The sequence below is a fragment of the Anabrus simplex genome, chromosome 2 (genome assembly GCF_040414725.1).
Source record: "Anabrus simplex isolate iqAnaSimp1 chromosome 2, ASM4041472v1, whole genome shotgun sequence".
NCBI classification, from domain to species: Eukaryota; Metazoa; Arthropoda; class Insecta; order Orthoptera; family Tettigoniidae; genus Anabrus; species Anabrus simplex.
In genome coordinates this window covers 74397940-74419909 of record NC_090266.1, presented here as the reverse complement: position 1 = coordinate 74419909, position 21970 = coordinate 74397940, and the positions used below count along the sequence as shown (strand labels likewise).

The following is a 21970-nucleotide window of genomic DNA, read 5'->3' as shown; positions in this document are numbered from 1 at the left end:
TAGTAAACTGAAAGTAGAGGTAAAATTAATGGAAAAAAAAAATTCTTCCACATTTCTAAACCTCATACCCTCTGAACTGCGTACACTTTTACAGGCTGGCAACTGAGATACTGTTTCTGACGTTCTGCAACGTGTATAGTACTGTGCTCAGACTACGGGTTGCTTGCAATGTCGCCGAGGCCAGCAGTAAACTAACCAATATCAGTACGGTACGTTCTACAGCTCAGTGTACACGCATGCACAGAAATGGTGTACAAACAAACAAACAAACAAACAAACAAACAAACAAACAAACAAACAAACAAACAAACAACACTGCCCACTCCAGTACTGAAAAGGAGAGGTAGGAGTGAACGGGTAGTGCTGAAGGCACAGTGTGTGTATTGCTATTCTGATTCCGTGGCGGCCTAGATTTCGTTATACTGTACTGTAACATTGTAAGATGTAAGTGAATCGAGGCTCTATTAATGCATATCCATCGATATTGGGCGAATCTGAGGAATGAACCAGACTTTTCCAGCATCTCCTAGATTCCATTCCCAAGCGGCTAGAGCAAGTGATATACAGGAATGGTGCATGGACTGATTATTAATGTTCTGGAAGGGAGGAGGAACTCGCCACTTACACTTATTGTAAAATAAGTATTTTTGGCATGACTGATAAGTTATTTAATATACATTTCACAATTAGTTTTGTGTTAAATTCCATTTTTTATTTTGTTAAATTATCTGATTATATAACTAGGATCAGTTAATTATGTCAATTATTTTTACCGTACGTTTATTTTGTCTATATATTTTCTAAAAAATGTGATAGATTCATATTTTCGATTTTAAGACATGTCCGCAAAAATGTGTTAAATGCATGATAATTACTAGACTACAGTAGTAGCCTGTCGCAGCAATAGCTGCGAACAAAGGCTACACATGAAACTGATAAAAAAGGAAGCATTAGAAAAATAACGGGAAATATAGTAATCTACGGAAAACCACTTGTCTTTAAACCTACACTTCGGTTGTGATTATACATGTGGAATTTTTGAACCTTGGCAATTACCTCATCGTAATCTTGTTATGCATGCTTGAAACACTCATGTTTTTTCCTTTCTTGCTAGTTGCTTTACGTCGCACCGACACAGATAGGTCTTATGGCGACGATGGGACAAGGAAGGGCTGGGAGTGGGAAGGAAGCGGCCGTGGCCTTAATTAAGGTACAGCCCCAGCATTTGCCTGGTGTGAAAATGGGAAACCACGGAAAACCATATCCAGGGCTGCCGACAGTGGGGTTCGAACCTACTATCTCCCGAGTACTGGATACTGGCCGCACTTAAGCGACTGCAGCTATCGAGCTCGGTCAGTCATGTTTTAATCACTGACGATGTAGGCTACAGTTCACTGTAAATGATTGCATTTGACGGTCCTATTCATTGAATGAGTTTTAGTATTTCATTGTAAAGTATGTTTCTTTTAAAATGCCTTACAGTTTCAGGGAACTGACCCAGTTACGGTGCAGTTATAACTTTCATTTTGACATCCCTCGCAGCTTTAAGTCTACTAAATGCCACAAATAACTGACCATGGCTGAAAACGCAGAGATAAGTAAATACCTACTTTGGCAAAACTTTGACCCCTTGCTTTCTTAATGGTCATTGCAAAAGCAAGACATAAAGGGAACTGCCTCCCTTTAAATTTGAAGGGCAGGTTACTATCAGTAGACACCAAATCATCCCATGTAGATAAATTAAAGCACCAGTGATGACTTCTAATTTTATAATTTTGTCATACATTTCTCTATCATACGCACTCCGTTTATTAAATCAAAGGTCATGTGCATATTTTTTATCAGCACCAACTTTCTATTTTAATACATGTGGAGGCATTCCAGATTGCATAATGGAATGTAGGTATTCTATGGGCATTCTGCTTCCCAAATCTGTGTCAGCATCATCATATGACAGAGTACCGACACTTCGGGTGCATTCTCACCAGATTCTTCACAGATTAAAATGAAATGGCGTATGGCTTTTAGTACCGGGAGATCCCAGGACGGGTTCGGCTCGCCACGTGTAGGTCTTTTCGATTTGACTCCCGTAGGCGACCTGCGCGTCGTGATGAGGATGAAATGATGATGGAGACAACACATACACCCAGCCCCTGTGCCAGAGAAATTAACTTATGCTGGTTAAAACTCCCGACCCTGCCGGGAATCGAACCCGGGACCCCTGTGACCAAAGGCCAGCACGCTAACCATTTAGCCATGGAGCCGGACACAAATTAAAATTATGTCTGTGTATTCGTCGTTGCTGAACACACTAGCCACTGCCGATACGCAGACAGCAAAGGTAGTGCTGCTGTACACTAGTACATAGACCAGCCTAGTCCTATACGGTCGTAAACGAGGTTTACTAATCCAAGGGGTTGCATTAGATGGGTAGCGCTGAGTAACATGCTGCGAGCGATCGTCCGGTTGTTCTCTCCTCATATTCTGACGTAACCTGCCTGCTGGCAGTAGAGCACTTGTGAAAATCAGTTAGTAGACATCCCATTCATCATTTGTGCATGCGGGACATTTATAAGTAGAAAGTACGGCGTTCGCGAGACACCTGGTATATAGATTTATGTTGAGATGTTCCAATAACAACATTTCTATTGCATATTTTACGATAAAAACAATACATTTCAGATTTACGTATTTGTGTGTTAAGTATAGTTATTTTTATGAAGAAATAATTATACAGTTATACAGGAGGGTATTCGGGATCTCTGGGGAACGATGTTTGAAGGGTAATTAAATCCCAAAAAGCCATATCCCCACCACTGATCATGCTCAATTGGAAAGCCAGCATTTCTAGCTAGAGTCCGACAACGTAATTTCCATTGCAGGAGACTTTTTCGCAGAGCAAGCATGTCTACTTTATCCCACTCCTCCAGACAAGCTTTCCAGAGGCCATTGATAGTACGTGTGCGTCTAATTCCTAAGGACTTTTTTTAAGAGTCCACATGCACAAACGTCCATGGGTGACACATCGGGTGCCTTCACCGGAATGTCAGTTAAAGGAATTGCACGGATTCCAGTTTCCATCGCCATTCTCTCTAAGAACAGACGAGTCGAACGAGAGGTGTGGCTGGATGCTTTATCTTGATGTACAAACAAACCAAACCCCATGGCACTACAGCCCTTAAGGGCCTTGGCCTGCCAAGCGACCGCTGCTCAGCCCGAAGGCCTGCAGATTACGAGGTGTCGTGCGGTCAGCACGACGAATCCTCTCAGCCGATATTCTTGGCTTTCTAGACCGGGGCCGCTATCTTACCGTCAGATAGCTCCTCAATTCTAATCACGTAGGCTGAGTGGACCATGAACCAACCCTCAGGTCCAGGTAAAAATCCCTGACCCGGCTGGGAATCGAACCCAGGGCTTCCGGGTAAGAGGCAGGCACGCTACCTCTACACCACGGGGCCGGCTCTTGATGTGCCCATACCTGATTCTTCGCCCTCCCATACAGTGATGGGATATCTGTGTTGTAAATGGATGTTGAAACCTCTTGCTGACAGTATGTAGAGTTCACCTTCACATTATTAGCGACACGGCGAATTGTTAACTTGCCATTGTAGCAGAATTCGGCGATGATCATGAAACCTCTTGGAAAACTTCCCTGGCATTCTTTATATAATGATACATTTAAAAAGAATATATCTAGGGCTGTAGCAAATCGAGCGAAGTTTGTTACAATCGCCAAGGTACACACATGCTTCGTCTAATGTCAACACATTTTTCCATCTGTCGCCTGTCAAGACAGCCCTCATACAACTTTCTTGCGTTAGTGCGACGTTCCGAAATGTGACGAGGCAACAGCTTGTGAACTCTCCGCTTATGCCGCTTTTCTAATTGCAGGTCCTTGTTGATTATGGTGTTAACTGTTGAATCAGGCACTCGCAACTTACGTGCGATGGACCTTTGGGGGGAGGGGAGGCAGGGTTACCACCTGAGACAAGGGCTTCACTTTCCTCACCACTTATGATGTACAGCTGGTGGCTGGTCGTGGATTTGCCAGGTTTTTTCTCCTCTGGAATGAAGCCCAGTCAGCCTTTGCCTTTTTCATTCGATACAGGACTGATCCCGTTCCTTGATATCAAGAAATCACGCTTCTTGCCCATTCCTTGGATTTCAGAATAGCTATACGTAGCAAGGAACAGGGCTGTTACATAGTCCTCCCAGTAAGGATCAATCCGCTTCGGCATCGTTGCAGCTAATGCCACAAAACTCTACACACACGTTTCTCAGTACTGACGTGAAGCGTCACTCCCCGTTTTGATGTGCTCAAGTTGATAACAGCGCCACCAGCGGCCTTCAAACTCGTCACCATCTGTGATACAGTTAAAGTACTTCAGAGAGCGAGAGGGATACCTAGAACAAGGTAGATCGATTCATTTAACAGGAGTGCAAGTAGAAGAAACCTGGGCTGGGACAAAATTATGCGAGAGGAACGGTGGAAGGACAGAGGAAGGCGGAGAAGTGCCGTAAATGTCCCGACCCGACAGGAGATGAATAAGGGAAAAGGATGACGACGAATAATTTATACATCAAAATATTATTTTAGCATATTAACAGAATTACTAATTTATAGAATTTATCAAAATTCTATATCGGAGTTGGTAAATTCTTATGGTAGACCTATATCCTCAGTAAAATGTAGAATCAAGTTACGAACCAGTATTTTTTTAAATTATGAAACGAAAAGCTACAAAATATTCCTAACTAATATTGAATACTTAAAAATTTCCTTTACCTCTTGATACCGTAATTATCAGAGTGCGTTTCCTACTGCTGTACTCCAATACATCCGCCACTGTACCCATTTCAATCACAACAAAGACTTTTGCAACTTGCTTTACGTCGCACCGACACAGATAGTTCTTATGGCGACGATGGGATAGGAAAGGCTTAGGATTGGGAAGGAAGTTGCGTGGCCTTAATTTAGGTACAGCCCCAGCATTTTCCTGGTGTTAAAATGGGAAACAACGGAAAACTATCTTCAGGGCTGCCGACAGTAGAGTTCGAACCCACTTTCTCCCGGATGCAAGCTTACAGCTGCGCGCCCTAACCGCACATCGAAATCGCCCAGTACGAAGACTTGTAGCAGTAAGCAAGGCTTTGCTTTGTTTTGCAGGTGGACAGCCCGCTACAAGACAATTGTGATTGAAATGGGCACAGTGGTGAATGTAGAGCAGGGCCATCCAGCTATTGCGCTCCGAGAGCGCGCCCGCGCTCGGGGAGCACTGGGCAGTCAGACTAGCGCTCCTTCCCCTACCACCACTACAGTGGGGCAGCGAGGAGACCTGAGAGACGATGTTCGGACCGCGCTAACTAGATACGTACGTACAGTCGTGCGTCCGACGGCTTTTGTGGGTTTGTTGACATCATATTGATAGGGCTGTTTTGCCATAACAAATATACCGCATAAACAAATCGAAAGGTACTCCGATGTATGGAATATGCAGGAAACGAAATCGAGTGTTAAGTAAAGAATACAGTAATGCGATTTATTCAAAACTGAAATTTGAACATACCTGAGAGGAAAATTCAACAAAATTTTACCAATATTATACCAATATTCTTAAACAATTACGCGAGTTTTTATCGCTCATAGTTGCACGGTGTTTACTTTTGGTAAGCTTAAGAACCGAAAATAAACGCTCACAAATGTACGTTGAGCCGAACATTGATAGAACTTTACATGCATGTTTATATAAAAGGGGGTATTCTTCTTGCGGAAAGCCACTATAAAATTCTTCCAAACTTCGTGACATTAGAAAGCGGTCTTTAAGACGAACATTGCACTGCAGTTCAAGCTACTCTAATTGAAATAGCTGTGCAGCACTGTCTGCACTAAGAGAAAATGTTCGAACAATTGCATTTAACACCGCTTGGGGTTCTGATAATTCTGAAAATCTCTTTTCAAACTCTTCTTGTAATTGGCGAATTGCCTGCAAGTACTCATCAATGTCGACACCTTATTTCACTGCTTCAACCAATGGAAAATGTCCTGTGTTCCTTGCACGCAACTGGTTTTCTCACAAAATCAATTTTCATTTGAACTCTTGAATTTCTTCCACCAAATAGCAGATATTGTGCTTTTCGCCCTGAAGCGATTTTTTTTTTTTTTTTTTTTTGCTATTGGCTTTACGTCGCACCGACAGAGATATATCTTTATGGCAACGATGGGGCAGGAAAGGGCTAGGACTGGGAAGGAAGCGGCCGTGGCCTGAATTAAGGTACAGCCCCAACATTTGTGTGAAAATGGGAAACCACGGAAAACAATCTTCAGGGCTGCCGACAGAGGGGTTCGAACCTACTATCTCCCGAATACTGGATACTGGTCGCACTTAAGCGACTGCAGCTATCGAGCTCGGTAAGCGAAGTGTTCAAGGTATTCAGATGGACAGTAATGTCACTTAAAAAGGCCCAGTCCGCCACTCACTTAGGATTACGCAAAATAATTTCGGGCCGCCCTTTCATGTCATAAAAGGTATCTGTTGCATTCCGCAAGCAAAAAACTCGATGAAGCACCTTCGCCTTACTCAGCCATCTTACTTCTGCATGGTACGGGATATCCGGATACTCCACTTCGATGTCATCCAAGAACTCTTTGACTTTTTTTTGTTGCTATTTGCTTTACGTCAAACCGACACAGGTAGGTCTTATGGCGACGATGGGACAAGAAAGGCCCAGGAATGGGAAGGAAGCGGCCGTGGCCTTTAAGGTACTAATTAAGGTTCAGCCCCAGCATTTGTCCGGTGTGAAAATGGGAAACCACGGAAAACCATCTTCAGGGCTGCTAACAGTGGGCTTCGAACCCACTATCTCCCGAATGCCAGCTCACAGCTGTGAAGTGCACGGCCAACTCGCCAGGTACTCTTTGAATTGCCGGTGCGTGAGTCCATGGGATCGAATAAAATTTACCACTCGCACAACTGTTCCGATTACGTCTAAGTTTGGCGACTTTTGCACAGATTGCCTCCCGGTGTATCAAGCACTGGATCGCCGCCATTAGGGTAGTACCGCTCTCAGTCATTTTTAATTTTACATAGCTGAGGAACCCCGTGCGTAGACTACGTAATGCAGGAGCTCCATCCGTCGTTACACTCGTGAACCGCTCCCATTTTAATCCCATTGACTCAAAAACACACTCCACTGCTTTGAAAATATCGAAACCGGTAGTGGTGTCTTTGAGAGCTACCAAGTCTAGGAAATCCTCGGTGAGCCGAATATCGTCATCCACCCTCGAATGAAAATAACGATCTGAGCTGTGTCCGCAATGTAGGTTGATTCATCGAGGGCGATGGAAAAGGATACAAAATTTGCTGCCTTCTCCATTAATTGTTGTTCCATATCAACGGCCATATTGTCTATTCTGCGAGGTACAGTGTGAGGAGAAAGAGAGATTTTGTGAAATTTCTCAACTAGCTCCATAGGACAAATACATGCCGCCGCGTCCATTAGGCACTCCTTGATTACATTCCCTTCCGCGAAGGGTTTCCCAGCTTTGGCAATTTGTGATGAACATTTGTAGCTTGTTCGTAAAGTGGGTCCACCAACCTCACTCTCCTCAATCTCCTGTCAGACAAAAATACGGCAAGTCACAACTTTAGTGTTCTTCAGATAATTCAATCATTTATTTATTCCCGTCTGTAAACAAGCATTTAAAAATTAAAACAATAATATCTACAGAACAGTGCTGCTTGAAATTTTCTTTCAATTCTTCCAACTTCGATTAGCGACTGGCGTCTGTCAAATCACCGTAATAATCCCTGTGGTTGGCACTGTAATACCGTTACAAATTGTGTTTTTTTAAACATAAAATCTCAGTGGCACACTAAAAAATCGGCTGCTCTCTTCGGCCCGGCGGGCAGACCGCTCGCTCAGCTAGCCAAGCTCCTCCCACCACTACCGAAACTACCTTCCCTCAAAGCGCTCGGAGCACTGGCTTGGAGCGCGGCCAGAGCGCTAGCGCTCGGGGAGCGCTGTTTGGATGGCCCTGATGTAGAGCAATACACATACTGTGCCTTCAGCACTACCTGTTCACTCCCTTCCCCTCCTTATCGGTAAGGGAGTGGTCTCCAGCACTACCCCTTCACTCCGAAGTCCGTTATTACTAATTGTACCTCTAGTTTTCAGTTCGCTAGACGAAACATGTCCCATTAAAAATGTAATTTTGTGCTGAAAGTGACATTTGTTTAATTTTCTGCGTTGTAGGTAGGCAAGTCAATAAGCATCTGCAATATTGCTCTAAATGTCTTTAGGTTGGCTCTATGGCGTTGTGTGCTCACCAGCCGCTAGACGGCACCACTGTCTACGTCCGTGGTAGGTTTCAGCGTTATCAGATCAGGACAGCTTGCGCTGTTGAGTAAAGATGGCCGCGTCACTCTCTGTTTGCACCAAGGAAAAACAGCGTTCCGTAGTCCGTTTCTTGTGGTCTGAGGGTGAACCAGGAGCGGAAATTCATAGAAGACTTTCAGCACGATACGGGGACAATGTTTTGCCACAGCGAAGTGCTTACTAGTGGAGTGAACAGTTCAAAAGGGGTCGCACGAGCGTGAAGGATGACGAGAGATCCCGGCCGTAACTGATGGCAATATTGAACAATAACAAGAAGAGTGACTGTTGATGATCTGCAAACCATATGCACATTAGCCATGGTTCTGCAAATGAAATCATGCATACCAGACTTAACTTTAACAACGTCTGTTCGAGATGGGTTCCAAAACAACTCAATAAAGAGCAGAAGCGCAATCGTTTGAGAATCTGTCAGCACCTACTGGACCGTCATGCTAACGAAGGTGAAACGTTTCTGAAACGGATCATCACTGGAGATGAAACATGAGTTCACCACTTCGAACCAGAGAGCAAATGTCAGAGCATGGAATGGAAGCATCCCGGATCCCCTGTCAAAAATAAATTCAGCAGTCAACCTTCTGCAGGAAAAGTGATGCTCACAGTGTTCTGGGGCTCTCAAGTGCCAATCCTGGAATATTACCAGGAAAGGGGGGAGACAGTAAACAGTGAATGTTACAGTGATATGTTGATAAAAGCTGAAACCTGCAATTCGCAACAAACGCAGAGGTCGATTTTCGATTGGAGTTCTTTTGTTGCATGACAATGTGTGTCAACATACCGCCGCCCACACCGCTCAAACTCTTCCGATGCTGCGTTTCAAGGTGTTGATTGATGTTTGTTGTTTAAAGGGGCCTAAAATCGAGGTCATCGGCCCCTAATGGTACGAAATGAGACGAAATGAAGCGACAACTTAAAAGTCCAAAATCCTTCACTAATCAGATTGCAAAGCGTGAGGGCGAAGAATTAATGGATGGACGGATATGAATTTAAAACGATCAGTGGATCCGACCCACAGTGCCTCACATGCACAGAAGCTGGCACTAAACAATAGTATTACTGACCAAGGGACTGCTTCTATAGAACGATGCTGAATCGATTATGCTTATAGTCTAATCCGTCATCCCATGGTGTCGCTCATATAGTGCTACTAATCACAGGTACTGTAAGAGCCGTCGCGCTCTCGTTTGCTACAAATCACAAACCTATTTGGTAACTAACATAGTGGTACTACGCGCAAGGAAAAACGATCCATGATATTCCCCGCGTGGTGGTACTAATCACAAGGAGTTTCATGGTTCCTATCAGAATTAGAAAGATGTTTTTGAAGACTTCCGTGTGGAGCGTGGCATTGTATGGAAGTGAAACATGGACGATAACTAGCTCAGAAAGAAAGAGAATAGAAGCTTTTGAAATGTGGTGTTACAGAAGAATGCTGAAGGTGAGATGCGTAGATCGAATCACGAATGAAGAGATACTGAATCGAATTGGTGAGAGGAGATCGATTTGGCTAAATATGACGAGAAGAAGAGATAGAATGATAGGACACATCTTAAGACACCCAGGACTTGTTCGGTTGGTTTTTGAAGGAAGTGTAGGTGGTAAGAACGGTAGGGGTAGACCAAGGTATGAATATGACAAGCAGATTAGAGCAGATGTAGGATGCAATAGCTACGTAGAAATGAAAAGGTTAACACAGGATAGGGTGGCATGGAGGGCTGCATCAAACCAGTCTATGGACTGATGACTCAAACAACAACAACAACAACAACAATATAATCATCCCTTGGTCGCCCCTTTTAGTCGCCTCTTACGACAGGCAGGGGATACCGTGGGTGTATTCTTCGTCTGCGTCCCCCACCCACAGGGGGTTGTGTGTTTGGTCCGCGAGAGGTATTTTATTTCCCTCAAGTCCGCCGGCAAGCCGGTTAGGACCCCACTATCCCCCACCTGGGACGCCCCACGTGGGAGTATCACCTCTCCCCCCTGCTACGCCAGCGTAGTAGGTTCGTGGCAGTACATCATTGGCGAGAAACATTGACAAGACCCTATACGGAAGCTGTCGTTTCCATGATACCGTCATCGTCGAAAGCAGACACTTATTACAGTTTCCACGTTCACAATTCTTACGCATGTGGGAGCAGCTATTTGTGAAATGTTTCTTGGTCGGAACTGTCCACGTGTCTCAATTTCTGCCAGCATTCCATTTTCGTGTCTAAAAGTACACCTAATCTCACTTTTTCCCGGAGGAGATGTTAAGTAAGAAGAGAATCACAACATGACTGATTGATGCTTTGGTTTTAAAACTTCACGTTATGATTTTAGCATTATGTCCATCATCTCAATACCAGATGTACTACTCAATCACAAACATGTCAATATACACTGACTGACAGAGTAAATGCAACACCAAGAAGGAGTGGTCAGAACTTTATGCCAATTGCAGGGTAGACTGACGTCACTGAGGTATGCTCATGATGTGAAATGCGCCGCTGTGCTGCGCACGTAGCAAACGATAAATGGGACACGGCGTTGGCGAATGGCCCACTTCGTACCGTGATTTCTCAGCCGACTGTCATTGTAGAACGTGTTGTCGTGTGCCACAGGACACGTGTATAGCTAAGAATGCCAGGCCGCCGTCAACGGAGGCATTTCCAGCAGACAGACGACTTTACGAGGGGTATGGTGATCGGGGTGAGAAGGGCAGGTTGGTCGCTTCGTCAAATCGCAGCCGATACCCATAGGGATGTGTCCACGGTGCAGCGCCTGTGGCGAAGATGGTTGGCGCAGGGACATGTGGCACGTGCGAGGGGTCCAGGCGCAGCCCGAGTGACGTCAGCACGCGAGGATCGGCGCATCCGCCGCCAAGCGGTGGCAGCCACGCACGCCACGTCAACCGCCATTCTTCAGCATGTGCAAGACACCCTGGCTGTTCCAATATCGACCAGAACAATTTCCCGTCGATTGGTTGAAGGAGGCCTGCACTCCCGGCGTCCGCTCAGAAGACTACCATTGACTCCACAGCATAGACGTGCACGCCTGGCATGGTGACGGGCTAGAGCGACTTGGATGAGGGAATGGCGGAACGTCGTGTTCTCCGATGAGTCACGCTTCTGTTCTGTCAGTGATAGTCACCGCAGACGAGTGTGGCGTCGGCGTGGAGAAAGGTCAAATCCGGCAGTAACTGTGGAGCGCCCTACCGCTAGACAACGCGGCATCATGGTTTGGGGCGCTATTGCGTATGATTCCACGTCACCTCTAGTGCGTATTCAAGGCACGTTAAATGCCCACCATTACGTGCAGCATGTGCTGCGGCCGGTGGCACTCCCGTACCTTCAGGGGCTGCCCAATGCTCTGTTTCAGCAGGATAATGCCCGCCCACACACTGCTCGCATCTCCCAACAGGCTCTACGAGGTGTACAGATGCTTCCGTGGCCAGCGTACTCTCCGGATCTCTCACCAATCGAACACGTGTGGGATCTCATTGGACGTCGTTTGCAAACTCTGCCCCAGCCTCGTACGGACGACCAACTGTGGCAAATGGTTGACAGAGAATGGAGAACCATCCCTCAGGACACCATCCGCACTCTTATTGACTCTGTACCTCGACGTGTTTCTGCGTGCATCGCCGCTCGCGGTGGTCCTACATCCTAATGAGTCGATGCCGTGCGCATTGTGTAACCTGCATATCGGTTTGAAATAAACATCAATTATTCGTCCGTGCCGTCTCTGTTTTTTCCCCAACTTTCATCCCTTTCGAACCACTCCTCCTTGGTGTTGCATTTGCTCTGTCTGTCAGTCAGTGTATACCAAATAATAACTAACTGTTGCACGAAACCATTCCCAGTTCCCTTCATGAATTTTCTACTGCCAACAAACGCAGGTCAAACGAAGCGTTACATACCACATTATTATTGATGTAGGAAATAATCTGTATATTCTTATACGAGATCTATTAGCCTTGTTATCAATCACGGACATATAAAAGAACGTATATGTTGTTGTTTGAGTCATCAGCCCACAGACTGGTTTGATGCAGCTCTCCATGCCACCTTATCCCGTGCTAACGTTTTCATTTCTACATAACTGCTGCATCCTGCATCTGCTCGAATCTGCTTGTCATATTCATACCTTGGTCTACCCCTAATGTTCTTACCGCCTACACTTCCTTGAAAAACCAACTGCACAAGTTCTGGGTGTCTTAAGATGTGTCCCATCATTCTATCTCTTCTTCTAGTCAAATTTAGCCAAATCGATCTCCTCTCACCAATTCGATTTAGTATCTCTTCATTCGGGATTCGATCTTTCCATCTCACCTTCAGCATTCTTCTGTAACTCAACAATTCAAAAGCTTCTATTCTCTTTCTTTCTGAGCTAATTTATCGTCCATATTTCACTTCCACACAATGCCACGCTCCAGACGAAAGTCTTCAAAAACATTTTTCTACTTCCGATATCAATGTTCGAAGTCGGCACATTTCTTTTCTTAACAAAGGCCTTCTTTGCTTGTGCTAGTCTACATTTTTTGTCCTCCGTACTGCTACCATCGTTGGTAACAATAAGAAGAAAGAATATTAATCTACTTCCTTTAAGACCTCATTTCCTAATCTAATATTTCCTGTCTCACCTGACTTCGTTCGACTGCACTCCATTACGTTTGTTTTGGACTTATTTATTTTCATCTTTTAATCCTTACCCAATACTCTGTCCATACCATTCAGCGATTTCTCCAGATTTTCAGCAGTCTAAGATAAAATAATATCGTCAGCAAATCTCAGGGTTTTGATTTCCTCTCCTTGGATTGTGATTCCCTTCCCAAATAGACATATATATTTCTATAACAAAGGTGCTCAGATGGGCGCCCGTTGAGGCTAGCCCAGTGCGGCCGAGCAGCTTACATAGCAAGCATACGTCACAGTGAAGCGAGAGAACGAACACACTTTGCAGGGAAGGGAATAGTGTCATATTGTGGTTACGAAGCTCTCCTCCGCTACTCAGCCAAATGCTGATTGGAGTACAGAAAAGAAACCCGCTATAATCGCAAGAAAACCGACCTGTTACCTGTTCCCTGAACAGGAGTCCGATGATGGCTAGGTAGTTCAATCATGAGTAAGGAGACATTTACTATACAACAATGTATATGTATCTACCAAATAGATCTACAGTATGCTTTCAAATATTCGTTTCCCATCTAGTTGGTTGTTAAAATCTTGGAGGTGAGGGGCAGGATATCTGTCTGGTTTGGTGATGGCATTAGGAGCGCTGCAGTCCCCACAAGGCCTCCAGGAACCATCTTTCTTGGGAACTAAATGGAGGGGACTTGCCCAGGCGCTCTTTGAAGGTTGGCAGATTCCCATGTTAATCATCTGCTGAAACTCTGCTTTGGCTGTCCTCAGTTTTTCTGGGGGTAGTCATCGTGCCCTTACTGCTACAGGATGTCCCTTGATGATAGTGTGATAAACAGTTGTGTCTGGGATGTGAAAATGAATATTTTCATGAAGTAAGTTGGGAAAATCTTTCAGGATGTCAGCATGTAAGCATTTTTGCGGTCTGGTGGCATAACGTGAACTGACTCTATACCTGAGGCCTTAATCAGTGTACCAGGCGTCGCTGTTGAGGTAATCGAATGAATGAATCGCCTGTTCTTTAGATCCACTAGAAGATGTAGTGATGAATTAAGTCAGCTCGTATGATCGGTGATTTTACGTCTGCAACCAGGAAATTCCATGTGAAATTGCTCCGTAAACCTAGGTTGAATACTAATAGACGATCATCTTAAGTATATAGGAACCGTTTCCTGCAGAAAGTTTACGACCTGATTTCTTCCGGCGATCTGGATCCGAAGGAGGAATTACAGATATGTCAGCTCCGGTGTCAACTAAGTATCTGCATCCGCTGCTTCTGTCTGTAAATAATAGGCGGCGTGAAAGACGGCTCCGGTCACCTGCCGCCGCTAGTGTGGAGCGTTTTAGTTTGACTGCTTATTAGAATGTTGGGCGGAAGGTGGTTGGTATGAGCATGGCATGGCATTTCTTCGCCCTGTGGCGATATTTAAAATGACACCAGCATAGTGCTCCATTTGGGTTAAAACGCTGGTCTGACCTCGCCCTCGACCTGTCTCGTGATCTACTTTGCGAGGTCCGTGATGAAAGTGAGCTACTCCTTGAGGAACGTGACATTGTTTTTAATTCATTGATGGATAATGTTAACTCGGCGATCTGTGCTTCCAGTCTTGAAATACGATCGTTACCGGTATCGTTTATTCTATTGATCATACTAGGTAATGGTGACTCCGTAGTTTGAGCACAAATATTCGATCCGGGTGATGAAAATTCAACAATTTTGTGAGCCACAGTGACTATGGTGTTAAGATTGCCTTTACTGGTAGCTAGTATAGAACGTGCTGTACCGGGAAGCCGCTGCATAAATATGGTTTTTGAGAAATCGCCCTTAATCTGCATACCGGCTGAAGTTCGCATCTCTTGTAACAGTTGAACTGGTTTCTTGTCGCCTAGTTCTAATTCTGTTAAGAGTTTCGTTCCTATTTTCTGACACTTGGAATTCCTGGATTAGGCTATATTTAAGATCTATGAACGGAGTAGTAGATAAGGGTCGTCGACAAAAAGTCTGAAATTAATTCCACGACATCCGTTTCTAACGATGCAACTAACTGATTAAATTTCGTGGTTTCGTTTTTTATACCTAATGTAGTAAATTGTGCTTCAACTTGAAGGATCCATACCTGTATGTTTTTCTTCCGGATCGGCGGAACCTTTACTGAAATATGTGCAAGTTCCATTTCATTCGACGCTGAGGTTAGTGGTGGATTAGTGTTGTCGCCGGTGTTGTTCATTTTAACACTTCACAATTCGTTTCGTTAAATCACGTCGGGGTCACCAATATGGGTAATGTTAAATGTTATAACCCATAAATACAGAAGTGCTTGTAGATTTTTAATCAATGCTACGAAGATGATTATTATTTAACAAAGATGAAATAAAGAACATACACAACAGCCAATAGGAAAGTCCAAAGAATGTGAGCTTATGTGTAGCCCAGTTGGTGTAGCCATATTTGGGTCGTACACTACGGTCCACCACAGCATGATTGGATTGTTGTTGAGTTTATCATGTAATTTAAACCCAAGCAACCAGATGCCGCAGTGTATCTACCTTAACTCCGTATTATATTAGAAATGTTTCTAAAGCACCTCTTTAAATTTAACAGTAAAAATTTTAATTTATTACGTACATTACAAAGACTGTGAGGTTGTAGGGCTGTTCTGTTTTGTGAAAATGAAAAACTACAACCTGTTATCCAGTCTTTGACCGGGTCAGGAATGTAATGAATGAATGAACCATGTATAGGTTATTATTACAATGGGGTCGGAACTCCCAAAGTGATTTATTAATACGTCAAATACGTCAGCCTCGCGTCAGTAGATTTACTGGCACGTTAAATAACTCTTGTGGGAAAAAATTTCGGCACCTCGGCGTCTCCGTAAAACGTAAATGTAGTTAGTGGGATATAAAACCAATAAAATTATTATTTGTTATTGAACTGTACTGTAATCAAGTGACAACTTCCTTTATAAGGTGGTAATAAAACTCTTATCAGATGGATGAATTTATTTAAAATAGTAATCATTAATTATAAAAAATGATAGTTGTATTGCACAGGTAAAGTAAACTCATGTCCTCATCCTGAGGTGGTGCAGCTCTTTTCCGGCACACTCTCAATGGAGGTGATCTGCATTTACATTTTTAACCACATATCAGCCCTCCTGCCATTCTTAAATTTCTGGCAGTACCGGGAATCTAACTCGGGCTACCGAGGACGGCAGGTAACAGTGCTAAGGGTTACGTTACACAGGTAATAGCACCTCTTTCAGCGTTAGCCGTATTTTCAAATCTTTCATTCCTTTATTTCAGAACCTGCTAAATCCCAATTTCAGTACCAAATCCCGCCACATCAAAATTTCCTTAACTATGTTTCTTAAATATTTCAGAAACCACAGTCCATTTCCACAAGACTTTTATATTTTAAAATTTTACGCTAATTCTCTTTTTTTTTCTAGTGGCTTTACGTCGCACCGACACAGATAGGTCTTATGGCGACGGTGGGATAGGAAAGGTCTAGGAGTTGGAAGGAAGCGGCCGTGGCCTTAAGGTACAGTCCTAGCATTTGCCTGGTATGAAAATGGGAAACCACGGAAAAACATCTTCAGGGCTGCCAACAGTGGGATTCGAACCCACTATCTTCCGGATGCAAGCTCACAGCCGCGCGCTCCTGACCGTACGGCGCTAATTGTCTAATTTAAAATTGTAACGTGAACGTTATATTACTGAAGGTAATGGTTTAATCTGGACAGTTTTTTGCAATTTTCCGAAAATGCATGTAGATGGATTTGGCAGCTTTTGATACTAGGCGCCTCAAATATGAAGTCCACTGCAGCTCCACAAATGTAGTTCTATATCAATGAAGCTATGAGATTTTTTTTGGTTGCAATTCGATGTTGAACGTAGGCTTCTCCAATCACACACTGATTCGTTCGTGCTGCGCTAAAGCGTTTACGTTGTCAGAAATGAGTAGATGAACGGACCTGCTTTGCATGTGAAGTTGTTTTCTAGAATATACGGTACCTTACATGTACACACATCAATAAAAGCTTAAGAATCAGATATCTTTGATCCAAGTAGCCTTTGCTCCTATACTGTGGGGCTGAACTACATAACAAATTATGACAGAAAATTTCGTCTTGTATTTCTAAAATACAACGGATAATTCGCTGTCTTACGAGATAATTAACACATCTACGAGATTATTCCACATTTATGTTTAAGTGCGTTCTTTGCTCGTGCGTCGAATTGTGGTAACGTACAGTATGTTGACACCTATGTAGCCATGACTGCGTGCCACAGATATAGCGGCAATGTGTAAACAACAAGGTACATGCCCGTTTCCCTGCTGCGCGATTTATATTAATAATTACAGTTACTCTGCCGACTTTCCCCTAGGTAACATTTCCAGCTCACCGCTTATCTTCACCTAAATATAAGGTCTGGATCAATGACAGGGACCTTAACGATTCCCGAATGTATACAGCGTCCGAATTACTATCCAACTACTAAAGCTTTAAAAGATTATCGATAACTTCTTCGCCTGTAACAGAGGCGACACTGTAAATGTATGGAAGCTTTTCAACCAGTCACAACACGGAAATGAAACAAGGCCAAGAAATTTGAACTTACCGACTGGAGCGCTGGCTGCCAGCCTTCAATTTGGCAGGGCTCTTAGGCATACTCAAAGGTAGAGCAGTGCTGAAGTATGTCTCCTGGATAACCTCACGAAGTTTCTTTACCCACGTCTGTTTTCCGTCCAGGTTTGAAGCCTGCAAGCAGAGATCACGAAATATGTCAACAACACACTTATGAACACATGAAGTTAAGAGACTATTAAAATGTAAGTATATGGATATTAAATGCCGAAGAGCAATGGTATCACAGGTCCCACTAACAACGTAACAAGGTATGACAATGCACTTGAGAGTTGTTAAGTACTTGAAATACTACTTAAGTTGTAGGTGAAATTGTATATGATGCTGGATTTAGAATGTGTAACTAGTAGTATTTCTTGTAATATTTTCTTTCCATGGAATTGCTTGTTGTACTCTTGTTGTTGTTGTTGTTGTTGTTGTTGTTAATTATGTTTTAACTTTACTTTATTATCACACTACTGTAAGTGTCTATTGTCACCGGGATATTTCCCAATTGCGATCATCTTTTCCTACCGCTTTTCCCACGCCTGTAGGGTCGCGGGTGCGAACTGTGTCGCACATGTAGATTTGGACCTTCCTGACGCCAACCCTATATGGAGGGATGTAATCACTATTGCGTGTTTCTGTGGTGGTTGGTAGGGTAGTGTGCTGTGTGAATATGAAGAGGAGAGTGTTGGGACGGATACAAACACCCAGTCCCCGAGCCAGGAGAATTAATCAGAAGCGATTAAAATCCCCGACCCGGTCGAGAATCGAACCCGGGACCCTCTGAACCGAAGGCCAGTATGCTGATCATTCGGCCAACGAGTCGGACATTTCCCAATTGCGATATATTTGTTAATAATAAGAATAATAATAATAAAATCAACCACCCTAAAAATGTTCCACAATACAGGTTCCTTTACGAAAAGAAATAATTATATTTGCTTTACGTCCCACTAACTACTTTTACCGTTTTCGGAGACCTGCCGGAATTTAGTCCCGCAGTTCTTTTACGTGCCAGTAAATTTACCGACACGAGGCTGACGTATTATAGCACCTTCAAATACCACCGGACTGAGCCAGGATCGAACCTGCCAAGTTGGGGTCAGAAGGCCAGCGCCTCAACCGTCTGAGCCACTCAGCCTGGCCCATAAGAAATAACCCACACATTTTCATAGAAAATTGGACTAAAAAGAATTGTGTTACAGGCAAATTCTGCATTTGGTTGATGACCTCTGCATTAAAGCAAGGTGCGGATTCAGCTACACTGACTTAGGCAAGTGTGGACTGACGCGCGCGCGCGCGCGCGCGCGCGTGTGTGTGTGTGTGTGTGTGTGTGTGTGTGTGACTCTTCTCCTCCAAATTTGACCAATGCTCAGTCTCAATCCCTACTAAACACAAGTAATGGCCAGTGTTTAATGACATCGCTACCAACAGGAAACTGTAAGATTATGTAGGACTATGAGGCGATCAGTAAAAAAAAAAAAAAGGTAAAAAGTAATTAGTCAAAAACGTATCATATTAGACAAACTTCAAAATTTGTCAATTTTTAAATTGTAACAACCTTTTTAGTAAATCAGATCAAACAGAAAAGTAGAAGGAAGTGGGAAAACTTATTTTGAAATAATAATAATAATAATAATAATAATAATAATAATAATAATAATAATAATAATAATAATAATAATGTGTGGCCTCCGGAGAGCCTTTCGAGTTAACGCCCGTATAGGCAACCTGCACGCCTGTGAGAAGGGGGCCCCACCCAGGACGAATTCTCATTATGAAGACGGCACGAACACTCAGTCCTCGAGCCAGAGTAATTAACTAATGGAACTTAAAATTCCCCGCCGGGAATCAAACCAAATGCCAGCATGTTAACCATTTAGCCACGCAGCCGGACTTCTGGAAAATAAAGTCCGTATACAACGCAGACATCACTTTCTTCATGAATTCTAATCAGAGTTTTCGTAAAACGTTGAAGCAAATATAGTTTTCCAAGGAGTAATTATTTAAACATGTAGAAGGCAATATTTGCTTTCAAATGGCGACACTTACGTTTATGTATTGTTTCTCGTGCTTCCCCTGTGTGAAAAGCAAGCAAAAGCCTCTACTGCAGTATTGTTGCTATCACCCCACCAACAAGCGTGCTGTTCGTTTGCGACCCGCTTGCGTGCCTCCGAAGTTGGGAACACCGACCTCGAAAAGAGGTAATGTACTTTTAATAATAATGTTATTTTTTTTACGTCCCACTAACTACTTTTAAGGTCTTCGTAGACGCCGAGGTGCCGGAATTTAGTCCCGCAGGAGTTCTTTAACGTGCCAGTAAATCTACCGACACGGGGCTGTCGTATTTGAGCACTTTCAAATACCACCGGACTGAGCCAGGATCGAACCTGCCAAGTTGGGGTTAGAAGGCCAGCGCCTTAACCGTCTGAGCCACTCAGCCCGGCAATGTACTTTTCGCTCTGTATAATGTTGCTGTAACTCTCGATCACAGGTGCAGTAATTTTTTTTTTTTTTTTTTTGCTATTTGTTTTACGTCGCACCGACACAGATAGGTCCTATAGCGACGATGGGGTAGGAAAGGTGTAGGAATGGGAAGGAGGCGGCCGTGGCCTTAATTAAGGTACAGCCCCAGCATTTGCCTGGTGTGAAAATGGGGAACAAAGGAAAACCATCTTCAGGGCTGCCGTCAGTGGGGTTCGAACCCACTATCTCCCGGATGCAAGCTCACAGCTGCGCGCCCCTAACCGTACGGCCAACTCGCCCAGACTATACTTCTATTTACGAAGATTCTCCAATATTCTGCTATAGGCCCATATCCACGGAGCTTCCCAGCGAAGGTTAAAGTAATAATAATAATAATAATAATAATAATAATAATAATAAATTAAACTCATTAACGACTGTGTTGATTCACCAGTGATGACATATATACAGAGTGTAACTAAATGTGTGGGAAAGCTCCGGGGATTCGATAGAGGACCTGACAACAAGCAGAACATGTCCTATAAACATATGGTGTATTTGCTTTCGTTTCTGTGTTGCAGGCATTGTTTGTGGTGTGCATAACATTGACCACTTCACTATGCAGGTTGGTTATTTGTGTAGGGCTCACAAGGTTACTTGTATTTTTCGTCCCTATTCAAGTCTGCGTGCATTTGGTTTGCATTCAAAGCCACGTGATGTCAGTTGCTTAGCAAAGTAAACACTTCCACAAAGGTCATAAGCTAGAGTGGAGTGATACGTGTTGTCAGTTGTTATTAAGTGTACGTACAGTAGGCCTACAAGTGGAGTGATACATGTTGTCAGTTGTTATTAAGTGCACGTACAGTACAAGTCGTAATACAATGGGGTACTCGAATCAGGAAATGGCAGATATGCACCTTCCGTATGGACGGGCTCAGTGTAACGCAAATGAAGCACGACGTTTGTATGCGGAACACTTTCCTAATAAACGTTCACCGAACAACAAGACGTTCCAAAGAATACATGAACATCTTTGCGAAACAGGCTCGTTTAGCAGACGTGTTGCTGATAATTGACGACCTAGGAGCACAAGAACACCTGACACAGAGGAACGAACCATATTGAGGAAAATAGCAGGAGCAGCACCAGGAAATTAGCGGCAAGGGTGGATGTGAGTCATATGACAGTGTGGAGGATTCTACGAGAACAACTCTTTTATCCATATCCCCTTCAAGAGTCCAAGGTCTTAGTGCAGCTGACTTTCCACCCAGAGCAGCATTTTGTACCTGGTTATGACGGATGTGTGTTCAGGAGCAACATTTCCTCTCTGCTATTCTGATTACCGACAAAGCGAAGTTTACCAGAAATGGAGTGCAGAACTTTCACAATACGCATGTCTGGGCATATGAAAATCCCAGAGAAGTTGTGCAAACCAGACATCAACAACAGTTCAGTATTAATGTTTGTGCTGGAATAATAGTTAACACATTAATTGGTCCTTTCATTTTACCGGGAACATTGAGAGGAGCATCATATTGCGCCTTTTTAACAAATGATTTACATGGTTTGTTGGAAGACGTTCCACTGGATTTCATTCAGCGCATGTGGTTCATGCATGGAGCACCGTCTCATTTTGCTCTTGCTGCTAGAGCAATTTTACGTCAGCAATTCCCAAACAAATGGATAGGGCGTCAGGGACCGACGCCGTGACCTGCTCATTCTCCCGATCTCAATTCATTAGACTTCTACTTATGGGGTCATTTGAAGGCCACTGTGTATGTCACACCTATTCATAACGTAGAAATGCTACGTCAGCGAATAGAGCAAGGGTGTCAGCAGATACGACAGACG

At 43.7% G+C, this 21970-nt stretch overlaps 1 protein-coding gene across 1 annotated transcript in view; it reads right to left on the bottom strand.

The window, feature by feature from the left end:
* The window catches only part of trio (trio Rho guanine nucleotide exchange factor), a 1596874-nt gene that overhangs the window by 696651 nt on the left and 878253 nt on the right, over positions 1-21970 (bottom strand). Inside the window, exon 30 of the mRNA XM_067140202.2 lies at positions 17643-17782. Coding sequence (XP_066996303.2) covers positions 17643-17782 — 140 coding nt within the window. The remainder of the gene's footprint in view (positions 1-17642; positions 17783-21970) is intronic.